At 35.5% G+C, this 17,703-nt stretch overlaps 2 protein-coding genes across 5 annotated transcripts; both read left to right on the top strand.

Moving 5' to 3' along the window:
* The first annotated feature begins 431 nt into the window (after positions 1 to 431).
* Positions 432 to 5,163, top strand: LOC105330397 (uncharacterized). Its single transcript, XM_011432051.4, has 2 exons — positions 432 to 615; positions 3,574 to 5,163. The coding sequence occupies exons 1-2, from the start codon at positions 607 to 609 to the stop codon at positions 4,702 to 4,704; spliced, it is 1,140 nt and encodes a 379-aa protein (XP_011430353.3). The 5' UTR covers positions 432 to 606; the 3' UTR covers positions 4,705 to 5,163.
* A 2,634-nt stretch (positions 5,164 to 7,797) lies between these two features.
* Positions 7,798 to 16,001, top strand: LOC105330396 (uncharacterized). 4 transcript variants are annotated; one of them, XM_066088611.1, is made up of 2 exons: positions 7,798 to 8,005; positions 14,236 to 16,001. In XM_066088611.1, the coding sequence occupies exons 1-2, from the start codon at positions 7,997 to 7,999 to the stop codon at positions 15,574 to 15,576; spliced, it is 1,350 nt and encodes a 449-aa protein (XP_065944683.1). In that variant the 5' UTR covers positions 7,798 to 7,996; the 3' UTR covers positions 15,577 to 16,001. The 4 variants fall into 4 exon arrangements, with proteins under 4 accessions (XP_065944683.1, XP_065944682.1, XP_011430349.3 ...); XM_066088610.1 differs by lacking the exon at positions 7,798 to 8,005 and adding an exon at positions 9,017 to 9,192; XM_011432047.4 differs by lacking the exon at positions 7,798 to 8,005 and adding an exon at positions 11,440 to 12,486.
* Positions 16,002 to 17,703: the final 1,702 nt, after the last annotated feature.

Here is a 17,703-nt window from a genome sequence, read left to right on the forward strand (position 1 = left end):
TCAGTTTAAGATATTTTTGCAGCTTAATTTTATCCTAAATTTCCAATTTTTTTTATACATTTTATCTATGCTAAGGGGAAATAAGTCTTTTTCTGACTGTTCTCTCAGTTGTATGTCTAAATGCTATAAATTTTCTTATCCCAACAATTAATTTTAAAATGTTTTTGTAGTTTTACTTTCTTGACACAGTTGACAATAAAATTAAACAAGATAAACAAATTTCTGCCTACAAATATTTTACTTTTAACAAAAAAAGTACGGTTTTCTGATGCTAAATTATGCTTTTGTTCATGTTTATCTGACATCTCAAAGAGTGTGATGACATGTATATTTTTTCTTATAATTGATGAAGTTTAAGTCTATTAAACTGAAATCAGTTCTGTTTTTCAACTTTCATCAGAGGGTTTTACGAGTATGGAGTTACCTTAAACGCCATTCTTAACTTTCCGTTCCTTAAAGTAGTCCAAGGTTTCTCAATTGAAATGGCAAGGAAATTCCGCATATGACATTGCGCACGATACAGACTAGCAGCCGTTGAGTCTGGTTTTGCACACTACGGTCCTGAAGGATCTGGGTAGTACTGGATTTAACGACGCCAACTGAAGGATGCAGAAGGTATGAAAAATAAAACCCAAAATAATGTAATAGCATCAGTTTATTGACTATATTACAAATCCGTGTGTAATGATTCATATATTATATAGTTATACGGTCGGAGTATGTGCAAAGATAATGAACACTTTTACAACCTATCAAATTTTTAATGAAATATCTATTGGTTGCATATTAATAATATGTTTTGTTATTTTCAAATAAATTCGCTTTGGTAAATAACTTTTTCTAATGTATTGTTGAAAGTACAATATTAAAAATGATTAAGTGAAATTTATATTGATATCAAAGGCACAGCTTCGTTATCTAGAATGAAAATCTCCATAAACTGTAAACGGGGTTTCTTTTTTATAATTAAACTGTACTCCCAAAATATAATATGATAAGCCACAGCATATTTATTTCATTCAAAATGATTTTCACTTATTTGAGGATTCATGCACTTAATTTCAATCAATGATATTTGCCGATTATTTTACTACCAAATTAAAAATATCGTCGGAGATCTGAAACCAACTTCAAAGTTCTCCGTTAAATAGGTACCTATTTCGTTTAGGTTTACATTCTAATTAACACTGACCCCAAATTAACAGGTCATAAGATAAACGTTGCAATCAACTCTTGAATAGAACTTTTAACCTACACAAAAACGACATTCAACAATGAATTAGGGAGAATGTTGAAAAAATGTAAACGAAATAATGAAATTGAATAGAAGTGAGGAAAATGTGTAGTATAATTGTAGTTGTCTAAAAATAAGATTATGATGTAACACAATCCTAAGATATTGTAGACCTAATGTATTTAATGCGTATTTTGATTGGAATTCATGCTAAATAGCAAAGCATACAAAGCAACTTAAGATCCCAGAGATCCTGCATGATATGTGCTTTGATAATTAAACTTTATAGGATATAGAGATTTAAATCTACATATTTGCTGTCCATTATATCTGAATGAATTCAAAATGACTTAATTTGCGGTGCCTTATCAACATCAGAGAAAAGTGAACTGAAAATATTTTCAAAGATTGATGAATAGTCCATTAACAGTTTCCAGTAAAACTTTGGAAACTATATGGCCAGTGGGTCTTTTTTCTTTGATACACGGCGGTTCAATATACGGAGCACGACATTAGGGAACTTGTAAAACCTTGGGAGAATGGTTATTTATATTGCACATGTAGATCCCTAGGTTAAAATGTACAAAATACCAGACCGAAACATCAGGAGAATGCCCTTTACGTAGGAGTGGAAACAATTTGATTTTTCTCGAAGAAAAGTAAATATGAGGCGATTGACGAATTAATATCTGATACGTTTAAACCCCAGGCGATCCCCGGCTTACGATTTATCAACTGACGACCGAGACACGATCAGTGACGTCACTGACCGTTTTTTTTCTTCTCATCCTAGAGCTGACCAGTGCTGCTACGTTACCAAACACCCCTACCACCGAGGGAAAACGAGACAAAGCCCATGTGAGGGAGAAGGGCCCCTAAGCCCCCTTATGTCACCACATTTTATTGTCTTCATTTTATAAGTACGCCGAGTGATCCGTGTCTATTAATTTCATCTTTCAAATTGATTGACAAATCCAAATACGACATGGCGAGTTAATCTCCCGAAGAAACAAACAGGTGGCGACAGGATTCCGGGAAAAAAAACGTGGTTGTATCCAAAATAACTATCCGCCAAACCAAGTTACCCGTGTATTGTAGATCCAGTTGGTTGTAGATCAAATATAAATGCACAGAGTTTGAAGTGTAGCTACATTCATTGACATATTTATACCAAAAAAGCCCGATATTCTTTAATTTCTAATATATACATGTACTTTTCAAAAGATATTTTTCGTGAGTAGAAAGAAATTAAAAAAAAAACCCGAATGATTTTAGTATTACACTAAGATTTTTTTCCATTTTGTTAAATCCAGTCCTTCGCTTACATGACAAGTTTCTCGCATGTATGACATTTCGACAATGGGAGCAATACCAATTCATTTTGAGCATTAATTTTGATTTTTTACAATATTTTTGAACATGAATAAAAGATTGTGATATTGTTCGAACTTCAGCTTGGTTCAATTTAGAATAAGTTATTGTACATAAAATTTCCGACTTCTTTGACAAACTTTATAGTATTGTCCTTGGCAATCGTATCCAAATAAACTATTTAAAAATAAATCGTATTGTATAAAAAATGTTTGAGGTTAGGAATCTGAATAGGTGAACGATTCAAATTAATGATCGGGAATTGCCAAGAATTATCTGAGATATACATGGATGATCTCCATCAAATTCCTGACAAATGATGTTGATAGAATTCTTTGGAATAATCATACACCTATTTCAGTATCCCTTCTGATTTAGAAATAACACCTGGTCAGCTTAGCAATAACATAACACAGCGTTTAGGAATGGTTGCGTGTTTCGTTGCTCTATACCGTGGGTCCAAGGACTTGATGAATAAGTAATACCTGAACTAACTACCACCCACTTACAGAGTGACCCAATCTCTTACCTTGCTAATTGTCACTGACTCTCCTGGTTCCATTTCCGCATTGTGGTTTACCTGTAATTTACCTGTAATTCCTCTTTGAAGTCCAAAAAGCATTACATGAATTAAAGATCTCTGTATTTTCTTATGAGTTTTGTGTCGGGGGTTGCTGTCAGTTAAATGTTGGTTTTAATGAGTAAACACAATATGTAGCGTGCTAATGCTAAAAACCATTAAATGAATGTCAGGATTTTTTAACCATCGATCTCTAAGCAAACGCGTAATCATTTCTGGGTTCGTGTATACGAACAAAGAATTCCTGATGCCCAATATGGGTTTTAATTTAAATCCACCAATCTATCAATGAGAATAAGTTATAGATATATTCATTTATATGCACTTCTAGACTTATACAAAAATGCTTTCAAGAAATTATGTGTGTGACTGTATGACTATCTTTCAGGACTTGGCGCTTGCACATTCATCTTACGCTCGAGTTGCGGGAATCCAAAGCGAGGTCAACAAGGTTACGGTGACCCGTGTAGCCGGAAGTGAGGTTCAGTACCAAAAACAGATGAACCTACAGCGGAAGGACATGGAAATCATGGTCCGAAACATTCGTAAAGAACAAAAAAAATTGCGAAAGTCAATTGTGAGGTACTCAAGAAAACTCCACGAGGGGAGGCGAGACCGAGCAAAGAGAGAACTAGAGGACCAAATCAGAGACAAAAACAGCAAGAACAATATGCGGAGGATCTCCGAGATATATAACATGCAGTTCCCACAGAATAGTCAGACTCCTCCCGAAGAAAATAAACTCACTATATCAGAGAATCTTTCTTGCACTAACCAAGAAGAAGAAGAAGACACGAAAGAAAATGTGAACGATCAACAGAATAAGGAGAATGTTGGGGAGAGAGATGAGGCGCTTGAAGGGGACACGGAGGATGGGGGACTCACACTTCCCCCCATCAGCGCTCCCGCTCCGTCAGGAAGAAAGTCAAGCGTCTACGCCGAAGAAGACAATCTAGTGAGGGAACCAAGAACGTTACCGGAAATCACGCTGAATCCCGAACTAGAGACTAGGATTGGTCCCAAACGGACGCTAAGAGCGAAGAAACAGGGCGTGTCCTACTCTGACTTAATTAAACTACAGCACTCCACAAGCTCCAAGAAACTGTTTAGTTTGGTCAATATACTGGCACAGAAGCATGGCGGGAAAAACAGAAACATTGAACAAAACGATGCGAGTAGACCTACGCAACTTTATAATTCACTTCCGGCAGAGAAATTTAACCATACCGGAAGTATATCAGAGGTTTCCACACTAAAGACAGACAGACATAAATTGAACTTTGATTCACTGGAATCGACGACAGACGGTAAAATTATGCACCCTACGCCGAAAAATCACGAGAAATCCAAACAAAGCTCTGCCCGAGTGAAATCTCCTAGGTCGGGCTATTTGCCGATTATACCACGACAACCTGTGGAAGAAAGTCTTGAATTTCGCAAAATGACAAAAAAGCGTGGTCCGATATCCTGGACAGATGCGATTGCTTTGATCAAAGGCGTACACACGTTAATTGATTGATAGGGCCTTCATAAATTTAAATGTTCATTACATATTGCATGCAAGATAAAGATTTTATGAATGTACATATAATATGCTTATATATTGGATTTGAAATTAGTGTATTGGATGTGTAAAACATAGTTTGTCCAAAAAAACGTCTTTCAATTAAGTGTAATTTAAAATAAAAACAAATTTTAAGTTACAGGTGTCACTCATATTGTATTTTTCGGTAGTTTCCTACTTCACTTGTATTGCATACAGCCGATGGCTATGTTGCCGTAGAACTAAATGCTTAATAAAATTACCCAAGTTTGCCAAGTCCACCAAATCGAAAGTATTGTAAGTTTGGTCTACTTAAACTAAGGATCTAATTTAAGGGTTTTATATGGCATTTATTGACATTAGATGATAGCTTCGATACGTTTCTATTAGAATAATCCACACAAATTAGATATCCAGATAAGTATTTGGCTATTGCATGAAACTGCATGTAACGGTTAGGTTTTAAATCGTTGTTTTAAAAGCAACCAGTAATAAAATTGGTTATGCCTATTTTTGGTATATTAAAAATATATCCAAATATTTTTGTTGAATTTGTTTTCAGCCTATGACAAATTGTAAAGTTGTCTTAGGATGTTGAACAAAACCAATGTGTAGTTGATATTGCTTTGGCTAATTGTTAACACACATAATTCCCATGTCTTGGCCGATTACAACTAATTTTAAAGAAACCCATAATTCTGTTATCTTGGCCTATTTAAAACAACTCATGTTTCCCTTATCTTGGTCTATTATAAGCAACACATGATTCCCCGTTGTCTTGGCCTTACAAACAACACATAATTTCCTTCCTTTGGTCATTCATACAACACATGATTTTCCCCCTTGTCTTGGCCTTACAAACAACACAAGATTTTTTTTGCCTTGACCTGACAAACAATATATAATTCCCATGCTTTGGGCTTATATACAACCCATAATTCGCTTGTTTTGGTCTTACATACAACACATGAATTTTCCCTTGCTTTGACATTACAAACAACACATAATTCCATTGTCTTGGCCTTACAAACAACACATGATTCCCTTGCTTTGGCATTACAAACAACACATAATTCCATTGTCTTGGCCTTAAAAACAACAAATGATTTCCTTGCCTTTGTCTTACAAACAACACATGATTCCCTTGTCTTGGCCTTACAAACAACACACGATTCCCTTGCTTTCGCCTTACAAACAACACATGATTCCCTTGCTTTGGCATTACAAACAACACATAATTCCATTGTCTTGGCCTTAAAAACAACAAATGATTTCCTTGCCTTTGTCTTACAAACAACACATGATTCCCTTGTCTTGGCCTTACAAACAACACACGATTCCCTTGCTTTCGCCTTACAAACAACAAATGATTCCCTTGCTATACCAAACACAATATGGTGCTTCGTTTATTGTATCATAGAGGTAAAAAACTGAAACAAGATACAAAATATGAATTACTCATAAATTCTAAAAATCATTAACAATGTACTTCAAGGCAACAAAAACTCATTATGAAATTTGGTTATCAAAAAGTGTAAAGATAAAAAGATTTAAATTAAATATGAGATCCAAAACATAAAGTTTTAACAGAAATGTATTCCATAAAAAGAATTGTTACAAACGTACGTTTCTTTCGATATAATAATAATGACAGTAACGTTGCTCCATACATTTTAGAGAGAATGACATATTTTCTTAATACTGCAAATATTAATATATCAAACAAAACAGACACATATGCAATGAGTATTCGCGCAAGAAATACATCAAAATACAGGTTAACTTACAGTGTGTGGCAGCATAGATACTTGGAATAAACAACGGTAGAATGTCGTTGTGTGGGTCACACAAGGAATCAACAGGAAGTGGATAATCAGGGAAAATAACTCTAAATTACAAATGAAGGACAACTCTAGATAATGAAAGGAAGGACAACTATATGATTAAGAGATAACTCTTTCAAAACATTGAACTTTAGAAAAACAAAATATACAATAATGTTGACAAACATTAGACTTGCCTTGGCCTTACAGACAACACACGATTCCCTTGCATTGGCCTTACAGACAACACACGATTCCCTTGCCTTGGCCTTACAAGCAACACAAGATTCCTTTGCTTTGGCTTTACAAACAACACAAGATTCTATTGCCTTGGCCTTACAAGCAACACATGATTTTCTTGCCTTGGCCCTACAATCGTTTCTGTAGCACCCGGCGCTCGATGACATTTTAACATTTTTAGAGATAAAAAGAGATAAATCTTGGATCGATACAAGAAGCCAGTATGAATTATGGACGCATCAGACAAGACGTGACGAACCACCCAGGGTAATTACCTGAGATCTACCGCTGGGGCACGCTGCACCCTGTACAGTCGAGGGGCAGAGCAACGAATGTAGGTACGTTGTGCATGTATATGTTGAGTAACTTATAAAACATGTCCTAAAAGTCCCATATTACATAGAGTTGCATTTAAATATATGCAAACTTTTTTTTAAAAATCTAAAATATTAATGATTTTGTACAGAAATAAGTAAGAGTAAAACGAATTATATCTGAATATATGTTTTTCGAAGATTACATAACATATTACAGTGTTTAATGTGATTTTTTCTAGCCTGACTTTAAATGCTTTCATCAAACAATCCCGTTTCTTTATTTGATTAAAAAAGGATTTTAAAATGTACACCGAGTTAATAAACACTTAATATCTTTTTCATTGCTTATAAGAAATCAATTTATGAAGACAAGATCAAATATCGGTTATTGAAAAAGCGACAGTTCTTCTACCTGTTGAGATGTACTCTTACAAAACATAGGAGATTCCCAATGGCTGGACGTTAATCAAACAAATCTGACTTTCTAGAATCAACAATATCCAGTCAAATAAAGTGTGGCCAAGAGATTAACGATTTCTAATTTCATCATTAACATGTTTGCTTCAAAAGTACATAAATTGGTCTAACAGTTCAGATATCCCTTCCCACACTCTGTGACGACAAACTCTCACTTTGTCTTTTTCTTTTATAAGGAACCATACACGGATTCAGTGAGTGAAAGCAGCGAAAGCAGCGATCAACCTTTTACACAAGCTGAGGGATGCCTGATATATAGCCAGTCCGGTGATAATTTTTTGTTTACATCTCCGCGACCCACATATGTGATTACCAAGGAGGGACAGATTTCAACCCCTCCTTCTATGAGGATCCACGAGGGTCAGTGTGTTAAAATCCCTAAACAACGGAGGCTTACAGTTCTTAAGGAAAATGCATAAGGTAATGTCGCTGTACATCTATTTCCATGAATTTATTAATTTTTTAAATTATGCTTACAAATCGAAATGGTATGCACATTTATTAAAAAGTCCTGCGACAAAGAAGATATTTTGAGATAATTTTCATATCATTTTAATCCAAGTATCCCTAATTTTTAAAATAGGAATTGCTGGTAAAAAGAAATACCTTTTCATAGAAATTTAGTAACGAAATGTGATCAATTTCCAAAGGTACATTTTAAAACATTTATGGTATTTTTATTAATCTTTACGATTAATTTGATTAACCTGAATATAGAGTGTAATTTATTCAGCTAAAACGAAAGCCAGACAGACTCAAATATAAGCTTGAATACAACAAAGAGGGTTTTAAATAATAGCCAGATGTATCAAAAATGGAGATAGTTTACCGTCCACTAAGAAACTCCCCGTGCATTTTAATATTTCCATATGTTTCATTTTAATGGCATTTACAATGATATATTTAGCATTACATTTATTACAATGTTACATTAACATGTAATGTGAAATACAATAGTATTATTTTTTATGCTAGCTACACTAACTTTGAATGTTATGAAAATGATATTAAAAATGATAAACTCATCTTATGAGATAAAAAAAATAATGTTACATATAAATGTATCGAAATACGCGAAAGGTGATTATTAAATTCAAATCTAGAATAAACTGAAGTTAAAGTTAGAAAAACTCATTGAAATTTCAGAAGTATTAACGAATTTGAACCGCGTGCTTGTCAGTAAGTTGTTATCTACCCAACAAAGGAATATTTTTAATTTCAAAAATCAAATCTCCCCTATACGCAACCCTTAGTCAAACACTTCCCTTTCCGTCAAAATCTCGTTCACTTCTCGCCACCGAAATGCCAGAACAGCTGGAGAAATCCAGAGATTTGGTGTAAAGTAAATATTTGACGATTTGACGATTTAAGTTTCAATACATTTAAATCACCACCCCAGGTCCCCGCAGCTGATTTATCAACTGTCGATCACCGGGGATCGATACCTAACCATGGACCATTCCTGGTCCCCGCCACTACAGGGGGACAGCGATCGGCGGGGGGACCTTAGTTCTAATCCTTCGACTCACGGCGTCCTCTCAAACAGCCTGAATAGAGCTCAAGGTGTTAGGAAATAGAAACAACTTGTAGATATGGACAGAGATAAGGTTTATTTTATTGCATCATTTAAATCAATATGATGATAGAATATGCTACTTCAACAGGCAATTTATGTCGATATAACAGCTTGGTAACTTTTTCAAGTATTATAACAGAGATCATATACAGTAGCTTTGTTCGGAAATTAAAGTTTACTCTTATAATCAAGCGACCAAGTTTTAATTTTTATTTGTTTTAAGAACTGTCTAATAATGTATATTCATTTTTAAAAGATCAAGATTTTTAAAATGCTATATACGACTTTAGCCACGAATTAACATACTTTTATTATTTTCTCTAAACTGTTCAGTTGTTGGGATACCAAATGATATTTTAATGTATCTAGTGTTTTTGTTGATTGAAATCGGTTTGTTTTCTATAAAATCTTATTTAGACTATTACAAAAAATGTAGCACAAACCTACGCTATAAAAGAAAAGGCATTGAAGTCAAATTCTAAAATGTGTTACTAATTTGAGGTTTTAATACGCATACGCCAATTTAAATCGACATATTTCAAGTATTAGACATATTTCAGGGTTAAAATCGATGTTCTATGAAATATATATTGTTTTAAATGATTTTAAAAATTTGTTGATATTTTAATTTTTTTAGTATCTTTTCCGTCATTATGTAGGCATTTTATACGCCATATCCTTTATGATATAATCTTCTTTAACAGGTCGGGTACACTACCTTATATGGATAGCATTATTTAACACGTGACAGTATTTTCGTCAAACAGATTCTCCAATCCAGTGAATGAGTTGCTACAACGTGTCTACGATTCAACAAACGCACGTGGTTTTTGTCTGTTTTATTCACAATATTTAATTGCTTGCCGGAATGTTTGTACATCTTGATTTTTACTTTAGAAAGTAAAAAAAGAAAGATTACGTACCATTAACTTTGTTCCATGCTCACATTGAAAAATACTGTTGTTTTAGTTGATCAATTGTTGCTTCAAAAATGATCAGTATCAAACGACTGACAAACATACGCATACAAGTACAAACAGGTTTTGATAAGAAAAAACTGCACAGTTGTGTATTGGTGACTTTATCATTGTGCACTAGAAATAAATACAGGTAACTGTACATTTGTAACATACGTGAATAGCCACGGTAGTAGAAATGCACAAATATACAAACGCAGAAGCGCAAGCTGTGCAGCATATAGTATTTTGTCCGTGAAGCAATCTGATGAATGTCCCTGAAGAAAATATCAACGTGCATTCTAATAATGTTGCTTTAAATATGGGATATCATGTGAAAAAACGGTACTCGCTGCTTCTAGTTCTATAGGACGTACCTCTCTTTTGAACAGTGACAATGGGGTATTTAAATAGGTTGATATAAGTCCTCATATGCAATACTTTTTAAATGTGAGCATAGAAATTGAAGTTCAGACATAACTGTCCATATTAATTTCATAAATTCTGAAAAATCATTCATAATGAGTTTCCAAAGGACAATTCAAAATGGTATATATTTTCAATACGCTTTGTATACACTGAAACTTGTAGTAGCCCACAATGACTTGCAACTCATTCACCTGATTGGTTTGTCGATAAAAGTAAACAGATGGCTAATTTAGTATGCAAATTTATGCCAACGTCACAAAATATAGTGGTCTCGACCTGTTTAAGGTCAGACGACACGTTCCTCGAGAATATTTTTTGTATCTCCTAGTAATAAAGAGTTCCAATAAAAGTTTTTTTTTTATAATTATTTTCAAAATGATTAAAATTTACTTGTTAATGAATATATGCCTAGATGGCCTAGTGGTTAGAACCGGGGCCGCTCTCTGCCATGAGAGTAGGTTCTAGGAGTCTGGCCCCGTCCGAGATAGTGTTCAAATATAGTGATTTTCGTTGTGCTGTATATTCATTTATTTTTATATCAGCAATTCTAGTGTATTTTCAAGAAGATTATATAGGAAATTGCATACTCTAGTATTTTGCAGAAATGCCTAGTAAGGTACCCTAATTTTTTGCAAGAAAGGATGTCAAAGTACTAGTAAACCATTAACAAATTCATGGAAACAGTTATATAAAATTGAGGAACGTGTCGTTTGACCTTAAGTGCAAATACCTTTTATTAATTTTTTTCTTTACAGTAAAGATGAATCTTGAAATATTTGAATGTTTTGACTTATCTATACGAGTTGAAATTCATCAAAATCATTCTACCTCGTTTCGAATATTAGACAGCAAAGAACGTGAAATCACCATTTTGCAATTGCTTGATGTAATGAGTATGTACATGAATAATGTACTCGTAGTCTGGTCTGGGAAACCACCAACATTGTGATCAAATGTTAACCTGTCTTAAAGTCGTAATTTGAATAGAGATAGTTTTGAATTTTCCAAACTCAATTAATTGTCAAGCAGTCTGTTCAACATTGAAATAGAAACTTGGTAAAAGAAACGTCTGTAATGTTACAATAATGCATGTACTTACAGATTAGCGGAACACAAAAAAATTCAGTTAAATGTAGGCGTTTAATTAAATACATACATCGGAGGAAGACACGTTTTAGGTTAATGTTATCAAATTCTGACATTAAAAAACCCCAACACAATACAGTGTTTTAAGCTATACTCTTTTGGTTTGTTTATAAAAAATAATGTAAAAGTTTTGTAAGTTTGTTTGGTTCGATTAGATGCAACACGGACGGAACCCAACAAAATTTCTTCTTATCCACCAGATCGGGGTTTGGATTCGGATTCCAGACTACAGTCTGCATTTCTGGGTATAGATCCATGCCTTGCTACTCCGACTCAAGGTTCTTTTCTTTATTTGTAGTCTGATAAACAGGATTTCCTGGTAATTATTTTGTACTTAGTTAATGTCAAATGTAGATAAGGTCTAATTATGTTAATTATGAGCTAACAAACTTCCACCGGCCAAAAACCCCAAAATATTGATTTCTTTTACCAAATTATCCTCGGATCAGTTGTTTGAATTCCTGCAAACAGAGAAACGAGTGCAGAGGAATTAAACAACAACTGTCTTAATACGCCGCCCTGCCTTATCGGGGCCGCGCGGCTTACGGAAACCTCACCTTATAGTCACTCACTTGTTTGTTCTTTATTTCTACAAATGCGTCACATCTTGATCTTCATTTTGCCGTTTCCACTCATAAATCGTTCACAAACATAGACTTGAGCGGTTGGTCTGGGACTTTAAGTGTTTATTTTTTGTGTCGCATGAAGAAAACTGTATCAGGATGATGTCAAGAGTTCGCTGGCGAGAGCAGGGGGACCAGTTTAATTACTGGATCCGTGGGGTACTAGACAAGGTATCAAATTATAACTTTTTTCAACACGTCTGTCCAACATGTCCTGCTTATAAATCAGAAAATAAATATATGCACATTTGATCATACAAAGTGGGTTTAAACTGATTTTGTGATAAAACTTTTGAGACTGATTTACGGTGACAAAAATAAACATTTACAATAGTCAATCTAAATCCTTCAAGTAACCGACATTTAGAACAAAATGTTCTTAAACTTTTGCAATTTACGTAAGGCATTTTTAAGCTTTGTGGAATTTATTGGTGAAATATTTCGGTAATGAACAGGTAGAAACTGGGTATTAAAAAAACAATCAGCGAGCTATTAAAGGTAAAAGGCCCAATATTATAAATCAAAACAGTCTGTAACAGGACAAAGCTTCAAACCAGGTAATAAGTCATAAAACACCCTAACTCACAAATTACATTGCAATCAGTGTATCGTCAAGACTTAAGATCCGACATTTTCAAAACAAACACGATCCGGGTCCTTTGTGTCCCCGTCAGGCCGCGGGGAGGCGCTTAAAAGCTTTCTCTGTCGCCTCCTAGCAATGCCGCGATCAGGGGCGATAATTTGACGGTCTATCACAACCGTTAATAAGACAAGTAAGCACGACTCCGATAGTCCACTAACAGCCGATTCCCATTTATTGCGGAGATTCTCAAGATTTATTGCTTATTTTTGTCACAAATGTCGGCGATTCCTGCACCCCCAATCTTCACCCCTTCATTTGTCGTGTTTAAAACAACGCCCGCGATAACCAAAGACTGAGAACGTGTTTAACGGCAATTACAGAAACCAAGTGTGAAACTGTTATCATGTTCTAAACATTGTATATAGTTTATGTCATCGTGAATACGTGTAGTGAAAATCTGGATAACGAAACCTGTGCATTATAAAGACAAATGATGAACTTCCGGACTAAACAACACACTTGTGAGTTTACGAAGCTCATCGGGAAACTTAGTCACTCCATCATGAAGGTAATGGTCGAGTCGATTGCACAATCCGAGATCGAGTTGCTCTATCATTCCGTCTGCATTGGAGGGCCACATTAACTGTACTGTAGATTAATGATCGGTTTTGACCTGACAGTTATACAATGTGGAAGGCTCAACTTTTCCTCTGATTGGTGCTTGTAAGAAAAACGTTTCTAAATAAGGATACTTATTTCCGATAATAGAATATTTAAGAGGCAATTTGTCAAAATATGCAATTTTAACGATAACCCCACATACTCTTTTGAAACATCAGCGAAATATTACACAAACCTACAGAGGTAAGTATTAAAATGACTTCTCTGCGAAATGTTATAGCCCACGTTAACGCTCTTTTGGGGACAAATAATGATATTTAAGTTTAGCGTATATTTTTTTCTTAAAGATCTCAATAAAATGAAATAAAGTTTTGTACTTCTTACTTAGCTTATTCAAGCAACAGAACATTTTTTTCGGTTTATGATACTTAAAATTTTTAAAATTTGATACCTATATTCGTATAGGATTTCTAACTAAAGTAAATCTTTACCTTTACCTCAATTTATTAAAAAATAGTATTTTTTCAGACATGATAACATATTCTCAAAATAGATACATGTAGTTATGGACTGTATTTTTTACTTTAACAATTCCTTCCTTCTTTACCTTTTATATAAGAATTATCCTTCATTTTTTTTCAAACAATACTATCTAAGCAAATATTATTCTATTTGTTAATGATCACCAAGTTTTTAGACAGCCTTTTTATTTGCAGGAAATGGTTCTCGCCCATTCCTCATATGCACGTGCAGCGGGAATCCAAAGTGAAATTAACAAGGTCACGGTTACACGTGTGGCCGGGAGTGAGGTGGAATACCAACGACAAATGAACTTACATCGAAAAAACATGGAGTTTGTGGTAAGAAATATAAAAAAGGAACAGAACAAACTACGAAAATCCATAGCTAAATATTCCACAAAGCTTCGAGAGGGCAGACGTGACCGAGAAAAGAGAGAACGGGACGAAAAAATCAGAGACCAGAGGAGTTCCGATAACATGAAACATGTGTCCACCATCTTTGTTGTGCGGGATAAACCGGTGTTACCAAATATCCGGAAGAGTGAGCTCGAGTCCGACAACATTTCTCCTGACAGCGGGATAGGCGGCAGCGACGATGGAAAGGCGCAAGACACGGAGGAAAAGAAACAACGCACAGAGGAGGGGTCTCAGAAAACAGTGAAAGAAAGAACCGATCTACATTTGCCTTCCCTTGGTGCTCCGCTACCTTCCATCATGGAAGACAATGAACAAAACGAGGATGATGAGTTGGAAAGGCGTGAAAACCTCAGCCAGGATATGACGCTTCCCGAAATATCTCTAAACAGAGAGCTTGAGACAAAATTAGAAAGCCATCTTAGAACAATTAAACCCAAAAAACAAGGGGTGTCCTTCTCCGATCTGATTAAGCTGCAGCACTCCACAAACACGAAGAAACTGTTTAACCTAGTGAATATTCTGGCTCAGAAACACGGACTAAAGGATATCGAGGATAAACGTGAGAAGGAGAACAGGAACTCTAGCATTCTCAGGGGAAGCACTGAAGAATCAATGTCACTTAAAGCGGCATCCGTCTTGTACCCGATGAAATATGGATACGATTCCGGAACAGAGTCTGAGATCTCGATCCCGATGCTTGAAGGTGAGCGACTGTCTATGTTTGACGGACAGGAAAACAATGTGGATGTTTCTAGTGCAAACAACAGCCATAGGGTAGACACCGCTTCTCCTGAGAAGCTGGATTCTCCCCTGTCACCGTTGCGATCACGTGATCCCACAGTGTTGTCACCTTCAGGGAGGAGCAGAAGGCGGAACAAAAGCCTCCCCATGCTGATGGACGAAGCCCAGAGTCTAAAGTTCATGAGCAGCCTCGGTGTATCCGATGAACCAAAGCGAGGCCTGTCTTCCGTCAAGTCTCCCAAATCCAGAGTCCTACCTCCGATCCCGAAGCAGAAGTCCGAGGACACTTATCTAACGCGATCCCAGAGAAGTAACTCAATTTCCTGGACTGCGGCATTTGGTTTGTTGAAGGGCGTCCACAGTCTGCTGGAGCAGTGAGTGCTAACGATACAATGTCTACAGAATTGGTGCTGCATGATTATACCTCAGGCAACTGAAGACTACCGGTGTTTAAGAAATTGTAAAGTTTGAAATTTCTATAGACTGTTTTGACTTGTGTTTGTTACATGTACGGAGGGGGTACAGTGTGCCGGTACATTGTATCCTGTTGTATGTGCCGGTACATTGTATCCTGTTGTATGTGCCGGTACATTGTATCCTGTTGTATGTGCCGGTACATTGTATCCTGTTGTATGTGCCGGTACATTGTATCCTGTTGTATGTGCCGGTACATTGTATCCTGTTGTATATTACGAGAGGCGGTATGTTGTGTTCTTTCAAATGTTTAAGTTATTGTTTATTTATTTCTTAGAAAACGGTTAAGTCGTTCCTTAAGATTAAAGTAAGATATTTATAAGACCCAAGTGAATCGGTTTGAGTTGTTTTTCACAATTTCAGTGGATCTCCTTCAAAATCCAATAGCCCCGTTATCGCCTCTCGATCCGGCGTCGAGCGACACCCCTGGTATCTGTATTAATCACCTAAACCACTCCATCCAAAGAGCAATGTTTGTTCCTCTGTTTTTATTAAGTGTTCGATTTACGTAAATACAGATTATTTTGCACCCGACTTTAGAGGGGCAATGTTTCTTAACAGATTCTGGAGAACATATAGGATCGGGAGTCGGATGTTTCAGTATCACAATGATTGTATGGACATTGGTAACTGGTAGTGGGTTCACAGATAACTATTATAGGGTCACAGCGCCCTGGAAGGCTGATCTACGATCAGGTCACCCCTGTATATAGTAGGTTACTCACCCCAAGAAATGTTTGTAAGACTCGAGACAGTTACCTGATGGTGACGTGATATATATAGATGGAGCAGGGAGTTCATTGTACACCGTCTGGTGATAACATTAATTTTAGATTTGTATTGCTGTAGGCTCCCATTCAAATGCCTTTACCACACAGTAAACCTTAAATGCGTATCGTCTTATTAACAAATCCCCCAAAAAATCATATATCTTTTTTCCGTAGAATGGTTTACATGTTCAAATCCTTTAAACAACTCTGCCACAATGCTTGACTCAACATTGTGTTGCACATCAATGATAACCAATAAACAGTGATAAATTGTTACGATTCTAACCCAAACATTAGGTTAACAGATGTAGGAAATAAAGTTAATCACCAATTTACAGTAACAAGACAACTTGATCACGATATCATATCGTCAAAAATGTAGAAGGGTGTGTTAATTTATATGGGGCCACTCGGATATGCCTCAGTGTAATCAAAAAAAAAATTAAATAATCTCGCTTAGATTACAACAATCAATCAACTTTTATTTCACATAAGTAGGCCTTCTTTGAGCAATGTTGCTTTTGAAAAGATACACATTATGAACAGCAATTCTTCTCAGTGATTAGTCGACAATGCAAAAATTATTTTAATTCATTGTTTAAACGGACAACATACGCATATGCTTAGTTATATTGTAACTGATTTAATCAACTTTTAGTGAACTTAATTCTCAGAATATAACCTAACATACATCTATTTCAAACTTCAGAAATTAAATTACTGAGTTGAACAATATTTTTTGGTATCGGTGGATATGATAAGTCTTGCCTTTCAAGTCAGGAAACATGGAAGTCCTTGCCTTACTTTGCGTTTGTTCTTAATACACGTTTTTTTTTTGTAGCTGTAGGACTGTAGCTCCCGGTCTGAAAAAATTCAGATGGACGTCCCAGATTTTTTCAGACCGGGAGCTACAGACCTGCAGCTATATTTTTGGACCTTTAAAAAAGAAAGCTACTTTTTTCTATACACAATTTTCTTCTTGAAAAATAATTCACAAAGGAAAAATAGAAAGGACAAGATTAAAAAGAAAAAGCAAAACTTTCTAAGATTTAACATAACTCATTCGCGGCCCACCCACCCCCCTCCGGAAAATTCAGTCTTAATAAATTCTTAATAAATTCACATAGTAAATTATTATCCGAAAATTATCTCTCATACCCCCCCCCCCCCCCGGATTTTTTTTATCCATGCATATCTCTTTTTTAACAATATACTGCAATATAAAAAGGTAATTATAATTTTATTTCGTTCACCTCTCTTT

The sequence above is a fragment of the Magallana gigas genome, chromosome 6, assembly GCF_963853765.1.
Source record: "Magallana gigas chromosome 6, xbMagGiga1.1, whole genome shotgun sequence".
Lineage (NCBI taxonomy): Eukaryota > Metazoa > Mollusca > Bivalvia > Ostreida > Ostreidae > Magallana > Magallana gigas.